The 21,832-nt window shown below is 30.7% G+C and overlaps 2 protein-coding genes across 3 annotated transcripts in view; one reads left to right on the plus strand and one right to left on the minus strand.

Moving 5' to 3' along the window:
- The window catches only part of LOC125813773 (60S acidic ribosomal protein P1-like), a 102,801-nt gene that overhangs the window by 45,118 nt on the left and 35,851 nt on the right, over positions 1-21,832 (plus strand). The gene's annotated exons all lie outside the window — the stretch shown is intronic.
- On the minus strand, positions 9,765-17,722 carry LOC125813744 (polyadenylate-binding protein-interacting protein 12-like). Of its 2 annotated transcripts, none has more exons than XM_049493210.1 (10): positions 17,146-17,722; positions 16,712-16,822; positions 16,563-16,607; positions 16,374-16,446; positions 16,167-16,279; positions 15,877-15,936; positions 15,740-15,787; positions 15,587-15,655; positions 10,215-10,276; positions 9,765-10,125 (listed from the first exon to the last, which is right to left on the minus strand). In XM_049493210.1, exons 1-10 carry the CDS (start codon positions 17,659-17,661, stop codon positions 10,065-10,067), a joined length of 1,158 nt encoding a protein of 385 aa, XP_049349167.1. In that variant the 5' UTR covers positions 17,662-17,722; the 3' UTR covers positions 9,765-10,064. The 2 variants fall into 2 exon arrangements, with proteins under 2 accessions (XP_049349167.1, XP_049349166.1); XM_049493209.1 differs by having other exon boundaries at positions 16,712-16,825.

The following is a 21,832-nucleotide window of genomic DNA, read 5'->3' on the forward strand; positions in this document are numbered from 1 at the left end:
TCAAAGAAGAAGACCCAAACTCAAAGATGGTGAGCTGGGAAAATGGAAACTAGAACAAAAAAATTATTTTACTTTGTAGTGATGACGCGAGAGAGAGACGAAGAATTTAGCTCATAGAGAAAACAGACGAGCTTCTTCGGATGGTCCGTTTCGCCACGCCTATGTTTTTTTTTTTGTTTTTTTGGACTTTATTACAGTAGATAAGGACAAACATAATACTTCTTCTTTTTTATCTTTAACGTGATAATAATCTTAATTAATGTTATAATTCCTAAAAATATTTTAGATCTTGTGTTTTAATGACGTTATCCTTTCGTTCATTTTTAGTTGTCATAGTTTTCCTTTTTTTTAAAATCAATCGATATACATTTAACTAATATTATAAAATGTATTTTTTCATTATATTGATACAAAAAAAGTTGCAATTTATAGTATGTTTCAAATAGTTTTTGAAAATCTAAATTTTATTTTAAAATATCAAATTAATATAATTTAATTTAGTTTAAAATGAAGTCAAATTAAATCTCGAAAAACATAACATGACAACTAAAAAGAAACAAAATGAGTATATAAAATGTTGAACACGTGAATTGAAATAGATAAAGTGTGAAAGAACCTTACCTAGTTTACAATGTTCATAAATCATAGGGAAAATGGTCTGAAAAATACTCCAATTTTGGTCGAATTTGCTGTTACGATATGAAATTTTATGGAGGACTTTTTACCCCTGCACTATTTAATAGTGTATTTAAAAAGTATATATGTGTCCACGTGGACACGTTACTATTTATAATAATGCAATATTTATGATGTCCACGTGGGCACATATATACCTTTAAAATACACTATTAAATAGTGCAGGGGTAAAATATATTTTCCAAAGTTCGATATTGTTACAGCAATTTCGATCAAAGTTCGAATATATTTCAAACTTTTTTCCCTAAATCATACTCCTATTACTCCATCCATCTCAATTTTTGTTATTATTGACTTAACAAAAAAAAAAAAACTTTTAAAATTAATGATCTAAGAAATATTTTAGATATTTTTATGATTACAAATCATAGTTATGATTAAAAGATGAATTTTAAAATTAAATTATTTTTATGAATGGAAAGGTGACATTTAAGTAATTAGATTATTTTTTTCATGGCTTACACGTGATATATCATTTATCATCATCATTTTAAAGTCGTATTACACTTCAATGATAAAATATGTATATTTTTAACCAAAAAAAAAAGAAGATAAAATATGTATATGTAATTTGCAAGGTTTTTCCAATTTCCATACGTACATAAACCAGGTATCATACATTTGGCATTAATTTATTCTACGCAACAATGTGAGTTTTCCATTTACATCTAAAAACCAATTGGACAAAAAATTCTACAATATCGATAATTTAGTACAGATTTACTACTACAATTTTTTCATGATACATGTCACAATTGCTAAAATAATTTGAACTAGAGAGAGAATATTTTTCACATTAATTCCCTTAAACTTTGGAGATTGAGATATATGTAACTTTTTGGGGGATAAGTTTTCCTTTTAACTATTTGCACAGTTTAGGAAAATTTACTATTCTAATAATAGTTTTTTGAAAACATATTGCCTACTAGTTTTATATTTTTTATAAATTGAGTTTCAGAAATTTTGGCATTTCCATAAAAATGTTTGTGTATTTGCATATTTAACTACTAGATACAAAAGCCCGGACAAGCCAGGTTCTATACATATTACTTTATTTGTTTAAATTTATGTCACACCTATAGAATTAAGAAAATCAACTAAAGTTTTAAATATTTTTTGTTGTTAATTATTGCTATAGTATTTTTAACGTACTTTTCAAAAAAAAAAAAAATCTATGGCACATGTGATAATTTAAGGGTTGATCAATTTTTAATATGTTTGTTTAAATATTTTAAGTTGTTAATTATTGTGATATATGTGGCACATTTAAAAGTTTGGGAGTTAAGTTGTTAATTATTGTGATTTATGATACTCTTAGTTAACATAATTTTCAAATAATATATGTTATCCTCCCTGTTTCAATTTATGTGGTATAAGTGAAATTTCGAAAGTTGATCAAATTTTTAATATATTTTAAAAATATTTTAAGTTGTTAATTATTGTGATTTATAGTATTTTAAAGGTAATTTTCAAATAATATATGTTACTCTCTCTGTCCCAATTTTACTATATAATATAGGTATAGGTGAAATTTCGAGAGTTAATCAAATTATTTATACGTATTTTTAAATATTTTAAGTTGTTGATTGTGTAATTTATAATATTGCTTTTTTCATAATTTTCAAATACATGATATACTAAAATGAAAAATAAACGAAGAAATACTAAATTACTCTTATTTAGAAATGAGACTTAGAAGGACTAACACTGCATTAAAGTAGTTGTACAACATGCATAGAGTTTTGTACATTAACTTTTGACTGCATTGAATTAGTTGTACAACGTGCAAAAAGAATTGTACATTAACTTTTATAAATGACAATTACAAGGACTAACATTGCAATTATTATTATTACTCATTACTTACAAGGACTAACATTGTAATTATTATTATTACTCATTACTTACAAGGACTAACATTGCAATTATTATTATTACTCATTACTCCTTATTAGAATTATTATTATTACTCATTTTACTCCTTATTAGAGTTGACACTTTAAAGGACGAATACGGCACTACCAAGTTGTACACAAAACATTTCAAATTTGTACTATAAAATTAATTGTGCCTCATTAATTGTACACGTGTCTTTCTATATATACAATAACCCATATGAAGAATTACTTTTCTGACTTTTTTCCTCAATTTCTCTCTATATATTCGGTTTTTTTTTCCTTTTTTTCTACTTTCCATTCTCCCCTTTTACTCTCTCTTTAGTTAATCTTTGATATTAAATTTTTTATAGATCTTTAAAATATTTTGAATTATTAATTATTGTGACTTATAATACTTTGATATTTACGTAGTTTACAAATATATAAATTTCATTTTAAAAAAATTGAAGATACCATGCGCAGATTTTCGGTCAAACTTAAACTATTTGATTCTCGAAAAATAAAAAATGTCACATAAAATGGAACAGACGGAGGATAATTCTCAATTAAATTTATTTCAGTTTTTATTTTCCATTTTTTAACATAATTTTTCAAGTTGAATTTCTAGGAATTGTATTGTAGACCCATTTAGATTTTACTCTTTTGTTTTAAATTCAAAACAACCCTAAAAAACAAATGGTGATTACAGACAACAAAATTTCAATAATAAAGAAATTTGAACGATAAATTCTTCACTATCAGATGACAAAATTTGAAAACCATTAAAAAGAAAAAATGTATAACCATACAGAGATTTAAATAAAAATTTAGAAAGCAATGGAAGAAATCAGTGGTAGGCAAATCAAGAAAATAAAATTTGCCTAAATAGTAGACGTGGTTTGATGAGAAAGAACTATAGTATAGGTATTTATACAAAAGTGAAAGATATTGAATAGCCAATCAGATTGGACCAAGTTTATAGATGCGTGGGGACTTAACACAATTTTTTAATTGGCTCACGGTAGCGAAGATCTCTGTTTGTGATAGTGAACAACAACAATAATAAATATATTTAGTGTAGTCTTATAAAGTAGAATCTGAAGATGGTAAAGTGCAAAGAGATCTCATCTCTTCTACTTTAGAGATAAAAAAACTATTTCTCATTAACCCTATTTATCGTTACGATAAAACATTAAAAAATACTACTATATTACTCCTTATTAGAAGTGACACTTTAGAGGACGAACACGGTACTACCAAGTTGTACACAAAGCATTTTAAATAAAAATAAGTTTACATATTTAAATGATGAAAAATAATAATCTTAATTAGTTAGTTTTCATAACTTAATATATTATTATATTTAAGTTCAGATATTCAGTTACTTTTTGGGACAACTTATATTGGGAAAACAAAAGATTATAAGAAAATAAATTCAAAAATAAACATAAAACATAACAAAAAAGAGAATTAACTATGCAAACAAGATTCAAAAAAATTACACATACAAATTCCTATTTCTTTTAATTTTGCTTGGCTTAAACACAAAAATATTAAAAAGTATATTTCACGTTTTAAATAAATATTACATTCAATATAATAAATTATGTAACATAATAGGAGTTATATTTGTACATTCTTACACTAATAAAGAAATTAATTATAGAAAATGAAGACAATAAAAATAGAGTTATTGAGACAAATATTCTATTATAAGTAAATAGAAAGCAAAGAAACTAATTGTATTTTCAAAATTATAAATTAACGCAATTTTGAAATAACTTGAAAACTCCTGGAAAACAACAAAAATGAAAAATATAAAGACTGCAACTTCACTTATTAATAAACAACTTGAAATCTCCTCAAAAGCAACAAAAATGAAAATTTTAAAGACTGCAATTTTACACATTAATAAATAATTTATTTTTAATAAAATCAACTGTATTTTCAAAATTATAAATTAACTTTTCATTTTCATGTTCTACATTTTTGTTAGTAAAAATTGTTTCACCAAACTATGAAAGTATATGTATGTATTTCTTTAAGTAGCATATCAATATCCATCGACTCATTTCATGCTATTATGTTTTAAAATATTATAGCCCACAAACACAATAAACTACTATTATCAACAAAAAAGTGAGATATGAATTTACATTAAGAAATAATTTTTTTGAAGAGTGTTATCAATATAATATAATCAAATTATCTAAGAATTACATAGAGGTCTAAAGAGAATAATTTAAAGGGAAAAGGGTCTGATATACCCCTTAGCTTTATCAATTAGAGATGATATACCCCTCATTATGGTAAACTTTATTATAGATGTCCCAATTTTTTTTCAATACAAAAACTAAATAACAATATAGTCGAAAAAAATTGTGTTAAATTATAATATAGCCACAAAAAAATTGGTTTTAAAATTTTCTCTTTACACTAACGAACGAAAGAAAAAAATAAAATAAGAATAAGAAACTCAAAAAATGATAATCAAAGACTTCAAAAAATAATTTATGTATAAAAAAGATTAAAATATACCTTGAAATTCGCTAGAAGGATCATATATACCCTACATGATTTTTTTTAAATTTAAAAGTCAAAAATATAAATTTAAAACTATTTTTTTCACTTCCGTTAAATTAAGGGTATATGTGAGCTCATTTTGTAACGGTAGGGGTATATGTGAGCCGTTTGTATAACGGTAAGGGTATATATGAGCCACTATCATAACGAGGGGCATATCAGCTCCAAATGACAAAGTTGAGGGTTATATCAGACTCTTTTCCCTAAATTAAATAATTTTAAAAAAAAAACCCAAGATTTATATCTTCACGAACACAAACAAATAATATTAAATGTATGATTTCAACAAAGAAAGAGTTGTAAAATAAAATTATGTAGCAAAAGAAGAAAAAGATAAAGAATAAGGAGAAAATTACATTTAATCATAAGTCCTCCTACACATATAATCATTTTTGACAAAACATAAATAATCCAAAAGGAAATAATATAATAGAAACATTACTTCTTAAGCACCTAAAAAAATAAAGAATAATCAATCTATATAGCTAAAAATCCATTAATCTCCATCTTTGGATGATTTCATTTCATCCTATATACAAGAGTCAAGAAAAATAATAACAAATTATTACTCCTAAAATGAATCTCCATTTTTATGGTTATAAAGAGAATCATAAAAATAACAAACCAAAATAATTTATCCAAAAGAAACAAAAATATCGTTTGACATATTAGCCTTACTTGCTAATTAAAAGTAATATATGAAATCATATTTCCAAAAGATAATGCACCTTAAAGCTTAAAAATATTGTAACATGTCTACAACTAATTCTCTAATTGAAGATCACTACAATATAACACACAATTTTAGGGTGATTTTATAGTGTTAATATAACCTTCTACATTAAATAATTAGAGGTTACAAATATGAAAGGCTTGAGAGGTTATGAATATGAAAGGTTTGGGAGTTATGAATATTATTAATTCTAATTTAAGAATAGAATTTATATAATTGAAGAGGTATAAGTTAAGAAGATGATTTTGCAAGAAAAAAAATAATTGAAAGAAATAAAAAAAAAAGGTCAAGAAATAGAGAGGTGCCACATCACCTTCTCTATTGGCTTCTCAATTATAATCTATTCACTCCCACCTCCTCTACACCTCAACCAGTGTGGCCGTCCTTTCACCTTATATGTGAACCAATCATTGTCTGAATCATTTCCTCCTTTTAAGCCTTATTCTGTAGCCTTATTTTGTACATATATAATTATTGTTGAACATAGATATACAAGTTGGAAGATTGGTAGTAAAATCATCAAGTTTGAGCTACATGATGAACATTTCAAGACCAAACATAAGGATATAATATACTAATTTTAAATTGGAAAACTAATATTTATGACAGTGCCATGATGTTTTGAATTGGAAACTGAAATTTAGGATAATAATGTTCTAAATTTTGAACTGAAAAATCCAAACTTAGAATAGCAAAATTGACAATGTTAAGTTTTGATTAATATTTAATACTTTATACTTATAAGTTGCATTTAGAAGTTTTGAAGTGAAAATACATAATTTAGGGATACAATTTCTTGAAATTTGAATTGAAAAATTCAACTCATCTGAAATATTAAACTAACAAAATGAACATGAGGATATAGAATTATGAATTATGAAATTATCTCACAATACCAAAACTGCCCTTATTTGTCTCATCATATTTTCAGCACAAGGTACAATTATTTTAAGCTGTGTTAGTCCTTTAGAAGTGTCACTTCTAAATAAGGGTAATAAATATATAATATAGGAGTAAAATAATAAGAGAAAAGAAAATTGATGGGTAAAATGTTCTTTAAAATTTGTATAAAATAGAGAAATCTCATACCGTGCTAATTACATCCTATTCCGGAAGTCTTCTTAATTACAATAATTTTGAAATTTTCATTGCTCTCAGATACATTGCAAATGATACATTACTTAAGATTCAGTTGCGTCGGATATATTCCTCTACTGTCGAATACATTGGTCTCTACTCCGTTGTTGTGTCATATATTTCTCTATTGTCGGATACATTGATCTCTACTGATTCTGTTGTGTCAGATACATTCCTCTATTGTTGGATACATTTGTTTCTACTATGTTGTTGTGTTGGATCCATTTATGTATGGGATACATAACTATGTATGAACATGATTCATAATGGGAGGGATGTATTCAAGAGGAGATTTTTGTAATTTTTATAAATGGTAGGAAATTTTGCATACATACTACTTGGCTGGAATATTAAAACTTTTATTCAATGACTAAAATATCCCAGCACATAGTACAATTTTTGTGGCGGTGTTCAGGAGTGCACGTGGTTTGCTTACAAACTAAATAACAATACACGTGTCAACAGGGAAAATATGAAGGCTCATCCCAAACAATTAACTTTGAATCTTGAATTAGAGTCGCTAATGAACTCTGTTTACTAATATTGCAAGTGAAATTCTCATCAATGTCAATAGGAATTTTGAAACGTGAATGAGCTGTTCGTCCTCCTGGAAGTACTATTTGACTCCTCTCTAATTCAAAAACGTTTCATACACTTGCCAATTAGAACTTTTGGATCCTCACTCGCTTAAACAATTGTGTTGCTGAGTGAGGCAAGTGACCGAGAAAAACAGTCAACTTCTAGAAACAGACCTGCTTTGGAAAATGATTGATTTCAGATTCTCTAATTTTCAAGCCTTCAAGTACAATTTCACACCCTTTTCAAGCTTTTAAGATTTGTAGGGAACCATAGTGTTCTATTTTGGATGATGTTGTATTAGTATTTAGTAGTTATTCTTAGATAGAAGTTATGCTTTTAGTATCATCTAAATTTCTTCCGTTATTTTTGTATTGTTTGAATTGCAACTTCTGATTTATTAGCAGACTGGCAGACGATACCAAAACACCATAGTTTATCATATTCATAATTACAATTGTGGAATTGAGAGGATGAACATACAATAGGAGACTAATGATGTTTGGAAATGATTTAGGTAATATTCATTTCCTTAATGAGTTATTATCTGTATTTTTGACACACACAATATTTTATGAAGAAGTTTTCACATTTTATGTCATTATGCATGTAGGATAGGTTTTGCTTTAAAAATTTCTTGTTCAACTTTTTCTTTAAATAAGTGAAATTCAAGATATATAGTTTAAGAGGAAATGACAATAGGGTTGCGAACCGTCTCAACTTCATTTGAAAGTGTGACGCCCCAAAATCTTCAAGCACACAAGAAGAGAGATGATACATGCAAAGAGTGAAGAAGAGAGAGAAGCACCAGAAAAATTTGTGAATACAAAATGGGGCTACCCGAAAGAAGATGAAGAGAAATAAGGAACTAAAGAGCAAACACGTGTTAAATAGTCACATATGGATCCAAGTATAAACTATAAAGCAGACATTTCTTAGCTTGTTGCACAATTTGTATCCTCTACATATGATAAACAATGACATGCTAATCTTATATATCAAAACTGAAACATCTGCTATATCACTCTTCTAAGTAAGGGTAATTATTTTGGTTGTATTACATTAGTTAGTATTTGCAGATCGTTCAAGTTGGCATCATACTAATGTATGTTGTACATATTCTAAATATTTCTAATAGTATATAATATATGATATTATTCATCTTCTGCAAAAGGTATCACCCTTCATTCATTAGTATTAATATTTTTACAAGCATAATATTTTGACTATTGGGCCCATGCTTGCCACGGGCCTCCCCCATCTAGTATTATAATATATAGTACTATTTTTTCGTAATTTTTAACACATAATATATTAAGGAAATTTGAGGAGAAAGGCAAATCGGTCAAATGACCGACTGCCCTGAGCTCTTCTAGTATAAGTAAAAGTAAATAAAAGTTCCTCTCTTTGTTATTCCGAAACTTGATCCTATGCTCCTCTTCTATTCCTTCTTCTAATCTAATATTTCCCTCTCCTAATAAATAGAAGCTCTTCTCTTAGTAAATTTTGAAACTTGATCCTAAGCTCCTCTCCTATTCACTCAGAAATTTTGGCATTCCCATATAAATGTTTGTGTATTTGCATATTTAACTACGCAAGACTATGCATTATCTCTGTAGTTGTTATACATGTTTACTAAAGTGAGTATTTTCGATACAAATTGTCACTACTTTATTAGGGATGACCGATGATACGAAGTACGCACTGATACTATGAGCTGCTTGGGCTAGTAATGCTGATTTTCGCAATGAATGGAGCAGTACAAAATGCAGAAGACTTAGAATTTATGATGACAAATTCTGCAAATATGGAAGTGAAGGGACATTTTCTTTCCAAAAGAATAAAGTAGGTCCGGAATCAGACGTTAACTAAAGGAATTTATGTCTTCTTTTTCTTTTTTTACAATATATTTTAGACCTTGACATCTTCATAATCAAGGAACTACGGTATAGCCTTCTTATTTAACAAAGCTAGTCTTTTCTTACTTCTCTTGAAAGGACACATTCAGGCCAACAAACAAGTTAATACGCTGAATAATCATCCTGTTATGTGGAACGAGGAGATGAATCGTGTAAACTCAGACACCACCATAAACGCCATTTTTAAAGTACAGCTTGCTCAGAGAAGAAAGGAAGAGCAAAACACGAGAACACAAACCAATGTGTGATAGCCGAATATCAAGGAACTCATTGGATCAATGTCACAGTTAGAACATCAGTCAGTAATGGTACTCGAGGCATTGCCTAGAGGATCATAAATATACCAAACTTAAACTACATCAACATACGAACTCATAAACCAGCCAGCCAGCCAACAGTGCAAGCTTAAGAACAAGGTCAGAGATGCCCGGCTGAGTAATGCAAATAAACTAAAAGACAAATACCACGAGGTACTCCATGGTATCTGTATCTACGTATGTATTTAGATATAATAAGATCGGATGAGGAATGCAGAGTGATATATCACTGCACAGGCGAGCGAGGAGGAGCACGGGGTCGAACAGGAGTCTTTGATGGGCTTACTCTGCAGTATGGAAATAGTTAAAGATTTAAGGAAATGTCCGTAAAATAGAAGAAGCATCAGCATGAAGTCTACTGGAATCAGAGAGAAACCTTATAGGAAGAGATCCCAGGATTGCACCACTGCAGTTCAGTGCAGCAATGGCACTCTCTGCCTGCAACAATCAGAAAATTCATCATGAAACTATACTAAACAAGCAATAGCCTTCAATGCCACGCGCTAAATTTCCTTTGAGGGAAAGGTAAACAAACAAAATAAGCAGTACAATGGAGGAATTTAAACTTTTCTACTTCAAATTTCATCAAGTATATGACATTACATCATGAGGAGTCCACAGATTTTTGGTAACGATCCAATGACATCATAACATGGAAGACTAATGCAAACTAATCTCGAGTAAAGAGCAATGTGAGATAAATCGACCATGTATGTCCAATTAAAGCAAGGCAACAGAGCCTAGAAATAAGTCTTCCAAAGACGACAAAGAATAGGTCAAGACAAAGATTAAGTATAACATCAACAAAGCTTGTCATTGCCACAGCCAAAATTGTCCACCTTGAAACAAATTGCACTTGCAGCTAATCCAAGGAGGAGGCGAACAGCAGTGTGTCATTCTTCTATCCAAAAACAGAAAGTGTGACACTATAGAAATCTCCTGTTTGACTTAAAGCACCTCAGAATATAAATTCCGGAGGTGTTAAGGCAACAGAAAACAGCCTTGCAATGCATCAAGGAGAACTAGATGCAGATTGCAACCACAACCTAGAGATAGTGTTGTGAGAAGGTTCAATTCTAGAACCTCCACACCAAAGAGACTAATAGAAGCTTTATATGGTTCCCTATATCCACTCTCAATGAATACGGTGGATGAGGAGATAGCATGCAGGTCAAGAGCAATTTTAGAACAGAAAAATAATCATATAGCTTGATGCATGTATGTAGAGATACTTTGTCATGGGAACCAGATATCACAACATTTCAGGTACTAAAGTAGTAGTACTTTCTCCTGTGTGAAGATTGTTTGGACTGTAAAGCTGATCTACTTAAAACAATACTATCTCACAGAGTAGTACCAAGTATAGAGCACTTCTTTTCCAGTTTCATTTAAATGATCAAGAAGCACAGAATCCACATAATAAAGCTGTAAGGGGCTAAGGGCTCCCATCAAAGCAACATCCAGAAACATATTTAGTATATGAAACAGCAACTCAAAAGTTGGTCACTGAGAGATGCAGAACAGACCGAGCTGGGCAGCCGTAAAAACACCGAGATTGCTATTTTATTTACCCCACATTACTGTGAATTGCTAATAATCTACTGGCAGAAACTCCTTAGCTGTCAAATACACCACGTGCCTGTTGAACTAGTCAAAACGACAACACAGGCAACTTCTGTTTTCCTGCTGTCTAGGAACCATTTCATATATGATTAATTTTGCTTAGTGTCGCCGGGATTCTTCCATAAGGTAATTCATTTTTTTATTTTTAAATGAACATCCAGTTTATCCAAATCTAGTGATTCTGAGACCTTCCATATGTATCCTGGATAACTAAAACACTGAAAGACAAAAATATTCCATATTCATCCTCGTTAAGGAATTGAGGGTCCTTTGGTCACACATTAGTTATGCAAGAATTATAATACAAGGATTGTTATGTGGTGGATAATAATGCAAAGATTGTATCTCGTCAATAAATGATTAAATAATTATTATCCAATATTAATGAAAAAATTATTACTGTATGGTAAGTGATTATAAATAGGATTTATCTTACTCAAGGCATTTTTGTAGATATTTTTATAGAGATATTGCTAATAAATGCATTTTTGTTCCACATGTTGAGCATATAATTAAGTAAAAGTGTTCTCTCTAACGGCTTAATCTTTAAGATGAGATGGTCACACACTTCAACATGGTATCAAAGCAGGTAGAGGTAGAGGTAGAGGGGTAGAGGGATCGAATTTCACTACCACCTGTTATCAAAAAAGAATTTCCACATGCTTGGCCATGAAAAAAGAACCACACTCACATGAAGGGGCGTTTTGAAAATATAATTAAGTAAATAAAAGTGTGCTCTCTCTAACAACTTAAGCTTTGAGATGAGAGAGTCACACATTTCAACACCACATTAAATTCCACATAAAATAATAATAGATTCCAATAGACAGAGGCGGACCCACATGCACCCGATAACTTTTTTAAAAAATCCCAGTATATATGTATAGATAGTTGATAAAACGATAATATAGTTGATTGTGCACCCTTATAACAAAAACTTGCTTGGGCGCACTGGTCAAAGTCGCCATTTCAGACCGCGATCACACGAGTTCGAATCCCGCGAAGGCTTATTATTTTTTTTTTACTTTAAAATCAGTTTTTTCTTTACAATTAACCTTTTAAAAAAATTGTTTTTTATCAGAACTCGTTTTTGCCACCTCACCCCGCCCCCTTTCTTAACCACCTTTTTTGGCCATCTCATCTGGCCCATTCCTTTCGTAATTGAAATTAAAAACAACTAAAAGCCCTAACACAATTCTAAACAAAATATAAGACTTCTTCTTTACAAGCGTATTGCTTTTGTAAGAATTTGTTGTTGATTCTTGTGATTTGAAATGGATAGATTTTTGACGAACATAATTCTTCTCAACCAAGTGCTAGTTTTAGAGACAATTCTTCACGTTTTATAGATGAGTTTGATTTACAATCACTTAAACCGGATCCTGGAGAAATAATATCTATGGATAAATATAGCCCTAGAATACGAATACGAGATGAAGTGAGAAGACACTATATTCAACAAGGGCCTTCTCAACCGGATATTAATGATAATGAATATCCTCAAACTAGATTCGGAACGAAAATGCGTCGATTCTGTAAGGCATGGTTTAAGGGCTGATGGTTTGAGTTATTTATTCAAAATTCTAAAATATTCTTGATAAAAAGTTGATTGTTCTTCTTTTAATTTAAAAAAAAAAATTAATTATAACTTTCAATATTGGTTAAAGTGAAATAAAATAATAATATTCACTATTAAAATTTATTGGGGACTCAAAATTTTGGAGGCCTAAGCAAGGCGCTTTGCTAACCTTACCCTTAACCACTCCTAGCCTTACCCTTGAGGCCACTCTTACTAGAGCCCCCTATCTTCAAATCCTGGGTTCGCCCCTGCCTATAGAAGTTATGTCAGTAGTAGTAATGCTGAATTTAATACCTAAATCAATCAAACATTCAATCAATTATGATTTTACAGTAGAAACCAAAATTGAATTAGTTATGCAAAGATTACATTCATCACACAGAGTTCTATTTATTGTATACTTTATATGTACTAGTTATGTGAATTTTTGTATTGGAGTTGTTTATTATGAAACTGACCAAGGGACCCCTCTCCTTCCAGCAACTCAAACTACACAACTATATACCTCAAAGATTTACCGAACAGTTAAGTGGGTACCATATCCAATATTTGTCATCCACTCTATTACTCTAACAACGAAGCATCCAATAAAAAGCATGTGCATTAGCTATTGAGAAATTAACACAAGCACATGAATCCACAGTTTCCCCGGACCCCACTTTTGGGATTACACTGGGTATGTTGTTGTTACATTTTTTTGATGAAGAAGAAAAAATGTAACAACAACATTGTACATTGTATCCACAGTTTGAGCTGAACTGCAGATGAGGGACCTTTCTCATACCACAACATTTCAATTATAGTAAAGATCATAGGTAGACCTAGGATTTGAACTAGAGGTGATACCTATGTCTTTCGGAAAAAAACATTGATACTTTTGGTGGTGGGTTGCGGTCCTGGGACTGGTAATATGAGATAGAGAGAGAGAAGCTCGGTTTTCAATTGGAGAAAGAGTTCCTTAGTTTCTAATCTCTATCATGGACAGAGAAGTGAGTTGGGACTTTTAGAGGTACGGATTAAATCAATAGAAAAGAAAAAGAAAAGTGGATTCTGATTTTTTTTAAATCTGGAGCAATGCAAAGGACTACAAGGGGGGGGGGGGGGGGGTAAGATATACTTAGCTAACAAAAGCATAGCAGTGGAATGTATACGGTCGGCTCAACAAATATAGATCTGAACCATGTAAGATCCCAAAACAGTCTATGCATTGGAAGCATTTATAGAAAATAAAGATACAATATAAAGTAGCTTGCTTTACTTGGTTGTAGCTAGAGAAGCTGTCCTTAGAAAAATCTAAGGAAGAGGAAAACATAAATTTGCTCAAGATGTTGTTGATTCACCAACGATCTGTTTCTACATTGTAAAGTGACCAGCTAACTATGGGATTTGCTCATCAATCTCAGGGGTATTAGGTGGGAATGCCAGGAAGAACTTCGGAACTCTTCTCAAGGTGGAACGGGGGGTAGGGGGGGACTTACCACATACAAAGACAAATGGAAAATTGTTCGAACAACCATTTGGTGGACAATGTGGAAGGAAAGGAATTCAAGACTCTTCGAAGATACAAGTAAGTCCTATACAAATGATAAAGATGAATCATTATCTCCTTTTTAGTTTTTGGTGTAAATCAGAATATTGATGATCTTGATTCAATTTTAGATGTTTTAAATTATCGGAATAATTTGTTAAGGACTGCAATTTTAGCTTATTGATGCCAACACCCATATTTTGGTTTTCTGCTGAGGATTATACTTATAAACGGGAATATGTTACCTTCTCAAGAAAAAAATAGAGAAGCTAACGAAAGGGGGGAACTAAAGAAGGAAAAATCAACAAAAAACAATAATACGGTTTGCTACAAGAAGCCGTACAACACAGCGAAAAATCGGGTAGGCTACAGTTAGGATCAAAATAAGTCACTGGACCTAAGGACAAAGCTAGGGAGCCCCATCAATCAGTGACCCCTTCTAACATTTTTGTATTAGGGTGCCTAGTTAAATATATCTACATACTTCAGGATATATACAGGATTTTTTCCGAGGTTAATAGGTGCCTGTGACCCCCCTCCCCATAGGATAGGTCTGCCTCTGAAGATTATTACCAGAGATATTAATGCTCACATAGCTCATGTTATCTAGTTAAGAATATTAGAATTAGTTTCTGGTGACGAAGATAGATAACAACATAAGCTTAGACTGGCACTCCAACAAGCAAGGGGAGAAAAGCTTCGAATCAAATTCAGTTTATGTTAACTTTATCTCAAATTCACACAAGTGGACAAACTACTTCCAAGAACTTAGTTCATCCACATGAAAGCCAAAACGGGACAAAACTGATGTTTTTACGTTTTGATGTTTTTACACTCTGAATGTAAAAGACTCAAATAAGTAATCACATCATAATAATGCTAAACTACAAACAAGGATAGTGAAAGACCACACATTCTGAATGGAGGTTCTATTAGTTCGTAAGAGTAGAAAAAAGTAAATGTCCAGAACAGTATGATATATCAGACAGCAAAACCAAGAAAAGCTCATGGAAGTTACCATAACAAACTCAACAAAACCTATACGAGTAGTATGATGATAGTCACCAAGTAACCTCAGGCGCTTAACCTGCATTAGAGAAGAAAACCACATAGAGTAAGTACCTTAACTAGGACAAGCACTTGCAGAAGAGTTAGGTGAGAAGCTACAAACCTCTCCACAAAAGTATTCAAAAAAGAGCTTGACATCTGCTTGAGTAACCTATTTCATACAAATGAACAAGTCATAAAGCAATATCTCCATAGATGCTCTTCAACCATGCGAAACAATGATTACAAACCCAAAATTACCTTTTTATCAATGTTTGTACAGTATATAGTTCTTGCACACATCTCCCTTTCATCTTCAGACTACATATCCACGCCGAAGGTAAAAAAAAAAAATCAGTATTAGCAACAGAGAGGTATCCATTCATCGCCCTTAACAGCAATTTTGCAAAAAGGAACAACAACATTCCTAATGAAATCCAACAAGTGGGGTTTGGGGAGGGAAGAGTGTACGCAGACCTTTGCCTCTACCTCGTGGAGGTAGAGAGGCAGTTTTACAAATAGGAAATACAAAAATATACACAAATTCTCACCCTTGGAAGAAATGTTGGATTAACTGGTGCAATTGCAGTTTTAGAAGGAAGCACTCTCACAGGGTAAAACCCTAGCATAGTTCCTGCAAGACTCAGAGCAGTCCTTGCACCTTCTGCAGACCATACATGGGACAATGTCTCCGTTAGATAACAAGATCTTTAACCAGAAATGAAAAATGTCAAACCAAAGATTATGGTTCAATATACCTTCATCAGTAAATTCAATAAAGGCGAAACGGAGTACAGAATTGGGGTCTCCACATATGCGACAGTCAACCACCTTCAGCACATGAAGGATAAAACAGATTATGGCAACATAATATTTCATAAACATTTTTAAAATGCTGTAAATTATGATTTAATGCGGAAGCACGACCAAACAGGAAACATATTCACCTGCCCACAAGTAAGAAAGAGTGTAGCAAGTTGCTCTTCAGTCACCTACACAAAATAAGAACAATAAGTCCCTGAAAAAAGATAAAGGTGAACCAATGAATAAATAATGAACAAGTACCCAGTGCCCTGAATATCCCTCTTTTTAGTACCTGTTGATCAACTTCAGACACATAAACTGTCCTCCTTATAACATCTTCACGTTGGGCCATGCTTGTCCGGACATTTGTCCGTCTCCTACCAAGACCATAGCCATTTCTCTTCTGCTATTGCATTTCAACCAGAATTGTTAGCCAGGACTCCATGACAGTGATCACAAACAAGGTTACAAAAGGTGAGAGACGATAAATTTGTCTTTTTTTTAGACAATAGGGGCAGAAGGAAACATCAATATTCCCTATTTTAGACCTCAATAACTGTATCCTCCTCAATATATGTTCTTGCATGATATAGTACCAATTATGAAATTTCCTACCTTAAGTTATGGATTACATTTAACATACATAAGGCAACTGAACTGTCTTCCAGTAGCTACTAAATAAAAAAATGATAAATTAGGAAAGTGAAAAAGTGCTGAGATAGATACCTTTCTGTTGAAATTTCCATCGCCGAGTCCAGCTTGCATTACAAAATTGAAAGCATCAAACCCAAATTGTTCTCCACCAGGAGAGATTGGCACTACTCCGTGGTTGCTAGAGAGTGAAGGAGGCACAAACTCTTCAGCCATGGGGTTCAATTTGGAAAGCATTTCCTCCAAATCCCTCATCTCCTTCTTAAACCCTTCCCCATCTTCATCCTCATCAACAACCCCTCCATTTCTTCTCAAATCAACACCGTTCATTTTCTGATGCTGAGTCTGAAAATTATGCTGACTCATCACTCCATTGCCGTTGATGCTTTGTTTCTGCTGTTGAAAAACACCCATTTGAGGCTTATGCTGCAAACTCGTTTTCTGGGGTTGATGATCAACAGACATCATTTGAATATCCTGATCACTGGGTATCGTTGACCGTGGCGCACCGTTCTGATCGACGGCAGCAGAATCATTCTTTACAGCACTATCGTCCGTCCGATTCAAGGAGCCATTCTCATCCACGGCCATGATTGTTCCTTCAGCAACAACTATGTATCACAGTACCCAAGACTGCTCCTTTTTCTCCTTCTTCTTTAACCCTTTTTCCCAAATTCGGGTTCTGTGAAAAAGCAAAACAGAAAAAAGATCAGTCCTGTCATTCCCAATATATCCACAATATGAGCCAATAGAATTTTCAGGGCAAAAAAATTGGAAATCAATAATTGTACCTGATACTCTAAATGGTCTCCATTAATCAAAAAAACAAAACCCAAACTCAAAGATCGTGTGCTGGGAGGAATTAAAGAAGAGCAAAAACAGGGCAAGACTTTTCTTTTTCTTTGGAGTGATGTATTATTTTACTGAGTCTACACAAAAAGGATAATACTATGACGAGAGAGGGAGAAAAAAATGAAAATAGGAGAAATAGTAGAGGATCGAGTATCCACTATGGAGTATTTAGTAGGTTGTGTTTGGTTATGTCCGTGGAAATAAGTGAATAGTTGTTATGATCGCGGTGTTTAGGTTAGCTTTCGTATATCTTAATAATTTCATGGTATATTTGTTAACTATCTATCACCAACAATAGGCATTTGTAACTTTGTCAATCAAGATTATGACATATGAGAAGAATCATCTAATCGACCTCAGATTTCTCATCCACTTTATTGACTAGTAGCTCATACACATGGTGACATGGATATAGTTATACATGTATTAATATTATAAAGATTAGTTATTATGAAATTTAATTTTATGCACATATACGTATATTAGTTATTCTATTTTCTACATAAACTATTTTCTAACTTAGATATGTATCAGTTACGCATATTTCTAAATAAACTATTTTCTAACTTAGATATGTATCAGTTACGCATATTTCTAAATTGTCAATCAAATATCCTATTAATCTAAATAACTTATTTCTTATTTACTTATCAAACATTGTCCTATTCAACTTACTTAAGACTTTAAGAGGTCGTTTGATACTTTCTCTATGCCAAAATAAATATCACAACAACAAAAAATTAACATTTGAGTATTAGATGAGAATGATTCAGTAAACTATATATTATATTTATTAACTTCTTTAATGGGCATGATTTTTGCTAAGTTTGAAAATGGAGGGAGTATAAAGATCAAGTAATATGAAGTAAATGAAGTATATGAGATCAATATAATAATTTTATGATAAAATTTGAAATTAATTTTATTTCATATTTAATTCAAAATATTAACTAATTTATAAATAATTTTATACTAAAATAATGAAACTAATTACTTCATATAAGAAAAACGTCCTATCTTACTTCATGGAATATACCGGAATATCCCACTATTGCACCAAACAACCCCAAATATAGAGAACAACACAGATAATAAGAAATACTTAACAATTTTATCTTTTTAACTAAGGACGTATCAAAAAAAAAAAATTGAATTTTATAATTTTAAATATATTTAGTGATATATAAAAATTATAATAATTAAAATATAAAATTTTATATAAATGTATATATAAAGTATTCAGATTTTACTAAAATATCTATAAAAAATGAATAGAACATATAAACTGAATCATAAAAAAAAAATTCATTTAGATATGTTTCGTGATAGACACATGACATATCAATTTTATCATCATCATGTGAGTTACAATTCAATGATAAAATATGCACTATCAATTACTTTACATGTTTTTTTTCTATATAAACCATATATTAATTTTTCAATAATATATATATATATATATATATAACACTATCTGGTTTTAGAAAATTACAATACAAGGACGAAAAATAAAAACTAAAAATGAAGGAAAATAATAACTACATCAAAAATTCATTCTTATGCACATGAGTTTTTCGTTTACTTTTAAAACCACTTGGATATATTTTCTAAAATAGCATAAAGTCACTGTAATTATTAAATTTTTATTTTTATATTTCAAATCTCGTAGGAAAATTCTTACAGTTACACCATAGCCACAAAATTTGTCAATAAGGCCCACGCTTAATTATCGAAGATAAATGAAATCATTTACATGTGATTATATTAATTAAAATAATACAAACAATAAACGTGACTCTATATACGTTTGCTCTTGTTTTGTGAATTGGTGTGCCCATTTGAAACAACTTGTGAAATCCTAAACTCCCTTAGTTTAATATTAACAATTGATATCTACTATACTATTTTAAGATGTCTAATAATATTTATCTATTTTATGAAATTAATGGATAATTTTACATTTTGTTCCTAATTTATCCTTGTTGTTAATTATAGTAATTTCTATATTTCATTTTTTAAGATATTATATTTATTACATTTAAAGAATGATACAGTAAAATTACCTTTCTATTTATAATTTTTTAAGAATGTACCAAGTCAATAAGGGATAGTATGGTCGAACAAAGGATAACAAACGATCTCTAGCGCATAAAATGCACGTTTAAAGTACTAATGAAATATGATATTATTAATATAATATTTCACTTTCAACCAAATAGATGCACGTTTAAACCGCAAAGCAAGTTACAACCAATATTTTTCTATGAAGTTTATTTATAAAAAGAAAATTTCATAAATAACAAAGAGACTAACTTAATAAGACTCTTTAGCTACAGTTTGTCTAATTATATTTCATTGATATAGTCTTGTTTGTTAAAGGTATTTCCGTTTGTATAGTTCGCTTGTCATTTGTATAATCCAATTGTCAATATACAAATATATTAAGTATATACAATTTTTGTATTTATACGTTTAAGAATTTGTCAAAACTTATACTAATCAAATGTATCAACGGGATAATTATATACAAGCCAGGGTAAACATATACAAATTCTAGATCTATACAATTAGGAAAATTCTGGATTTATACAATTAGGACCAAATTTTACAAAATTCTGAATTTATACAATTAAGAGTTGAATTATACAAATTCTTATCTAGTGATATCTCTTAGGTGCATAATAAATAATAATTGCTAATACGTTATAAGTATTCAAAAATTATTTTGTAAGAAAACTTTGTCCAATACTTTAATTTTTAAAATAATAAAAAATAACTTGATAAGCAAATTATTAATTATATTAAATAATATAACTACATATAGCTTAAAAGATAGTAAGAAAATACGGAAAAGGATCAAAATTGCCCCTAAACTATGCGAAATAGACCACTTATACCCTTCGTTACATTTTGGGATCAAAAATGCCCCTGCCGTTATCCTAAGAGACCACAAATACCCTCAAGAGTTAACACCCCAAAATTTTAGTGACATGGCAAGCCACGTGGGACTAAGTGCCCGTTTGAATTGACTTATTTTAGGTGTTTTTAAGCCAAAATAACTTTTAAGCAATTTTGAAGTGTTTGAGTAAAGTTAAAAAGTGCTTATAAACACTTATTTTAAAGCCAAAATAATAAAAATAAGCCAAAAGCCATAAGTTAGAAATCTTAACTTATGGCTTCTGGCTTATGACTCATAAGCCAAAAGCCAATCCAAACATGCCCTAATCCTTCCACCTAATCATTGCCAACTAAGATTCACTACAAAAAAACTAGACCTTTAGCGGCGACAACAGTCGCCACAAAATCCTAGAAAGTCGTCACTAAAGGTTTTTTAACAATAAATTCTGATTTGTGTGTTTTTTCTTCATTGTTTTTAAAAAACCAAAAATGATATCGATTAAGGAGGAGTTTGAAGACACTATATGTTTTATTTTTATATCATATGTAAATGTATAAAATGTACGATGATGCATTATTTAGTAGGAGATTTGAGTCGAGATTTTTTTTTGATGATTTTCGTAATAATATTGGATGTTTTTAATGTTAATAGTCCAAGTTATTTATTTTAGAATATTAGGTTGCAATCGAAAATTAATTATCATATTATTTTGTTGAAAAAATAGGTTTTACTAGCGAATGGTTGTTGCAACCTTAGTCGCCACTAAAAATCACTCATAATCTTTAGTGACAATATTTTGGGATTTTGTGGCGACTATTGTCGCCGCTAAAGGTCTAGTTCTTTTGTAGTGAATCCTTGTTGGCAACGATTAGGTGGAAGGATTAGTCCCACGTGGCTTGCTATGCCACTAAAAATTTGAGGTATTAACTCTTGAGGATATTTGTGGTCTCTTGGGATAAAGACAGAGGCATTTTTGATCCCAAAATGTAATGAAAGGTATAAGTGGTT

Source organism: Solanum verrucosum, unplaced genomic scaffold (genome assembly GCF_900185275.1).
Source record: "Solanum verrucosum unplaced genomic scaffold, falcon-dt-bn FXZP01000205.1, whole genome shotgun sequence".
In the NCBI taxonomy this organism is placed as follows: Eukaryota; Viridiplantae; Streptophyta; class Magnoliopsida; order Solanales; family Solanaceae; genus Solanum; species Solanum verrucosum.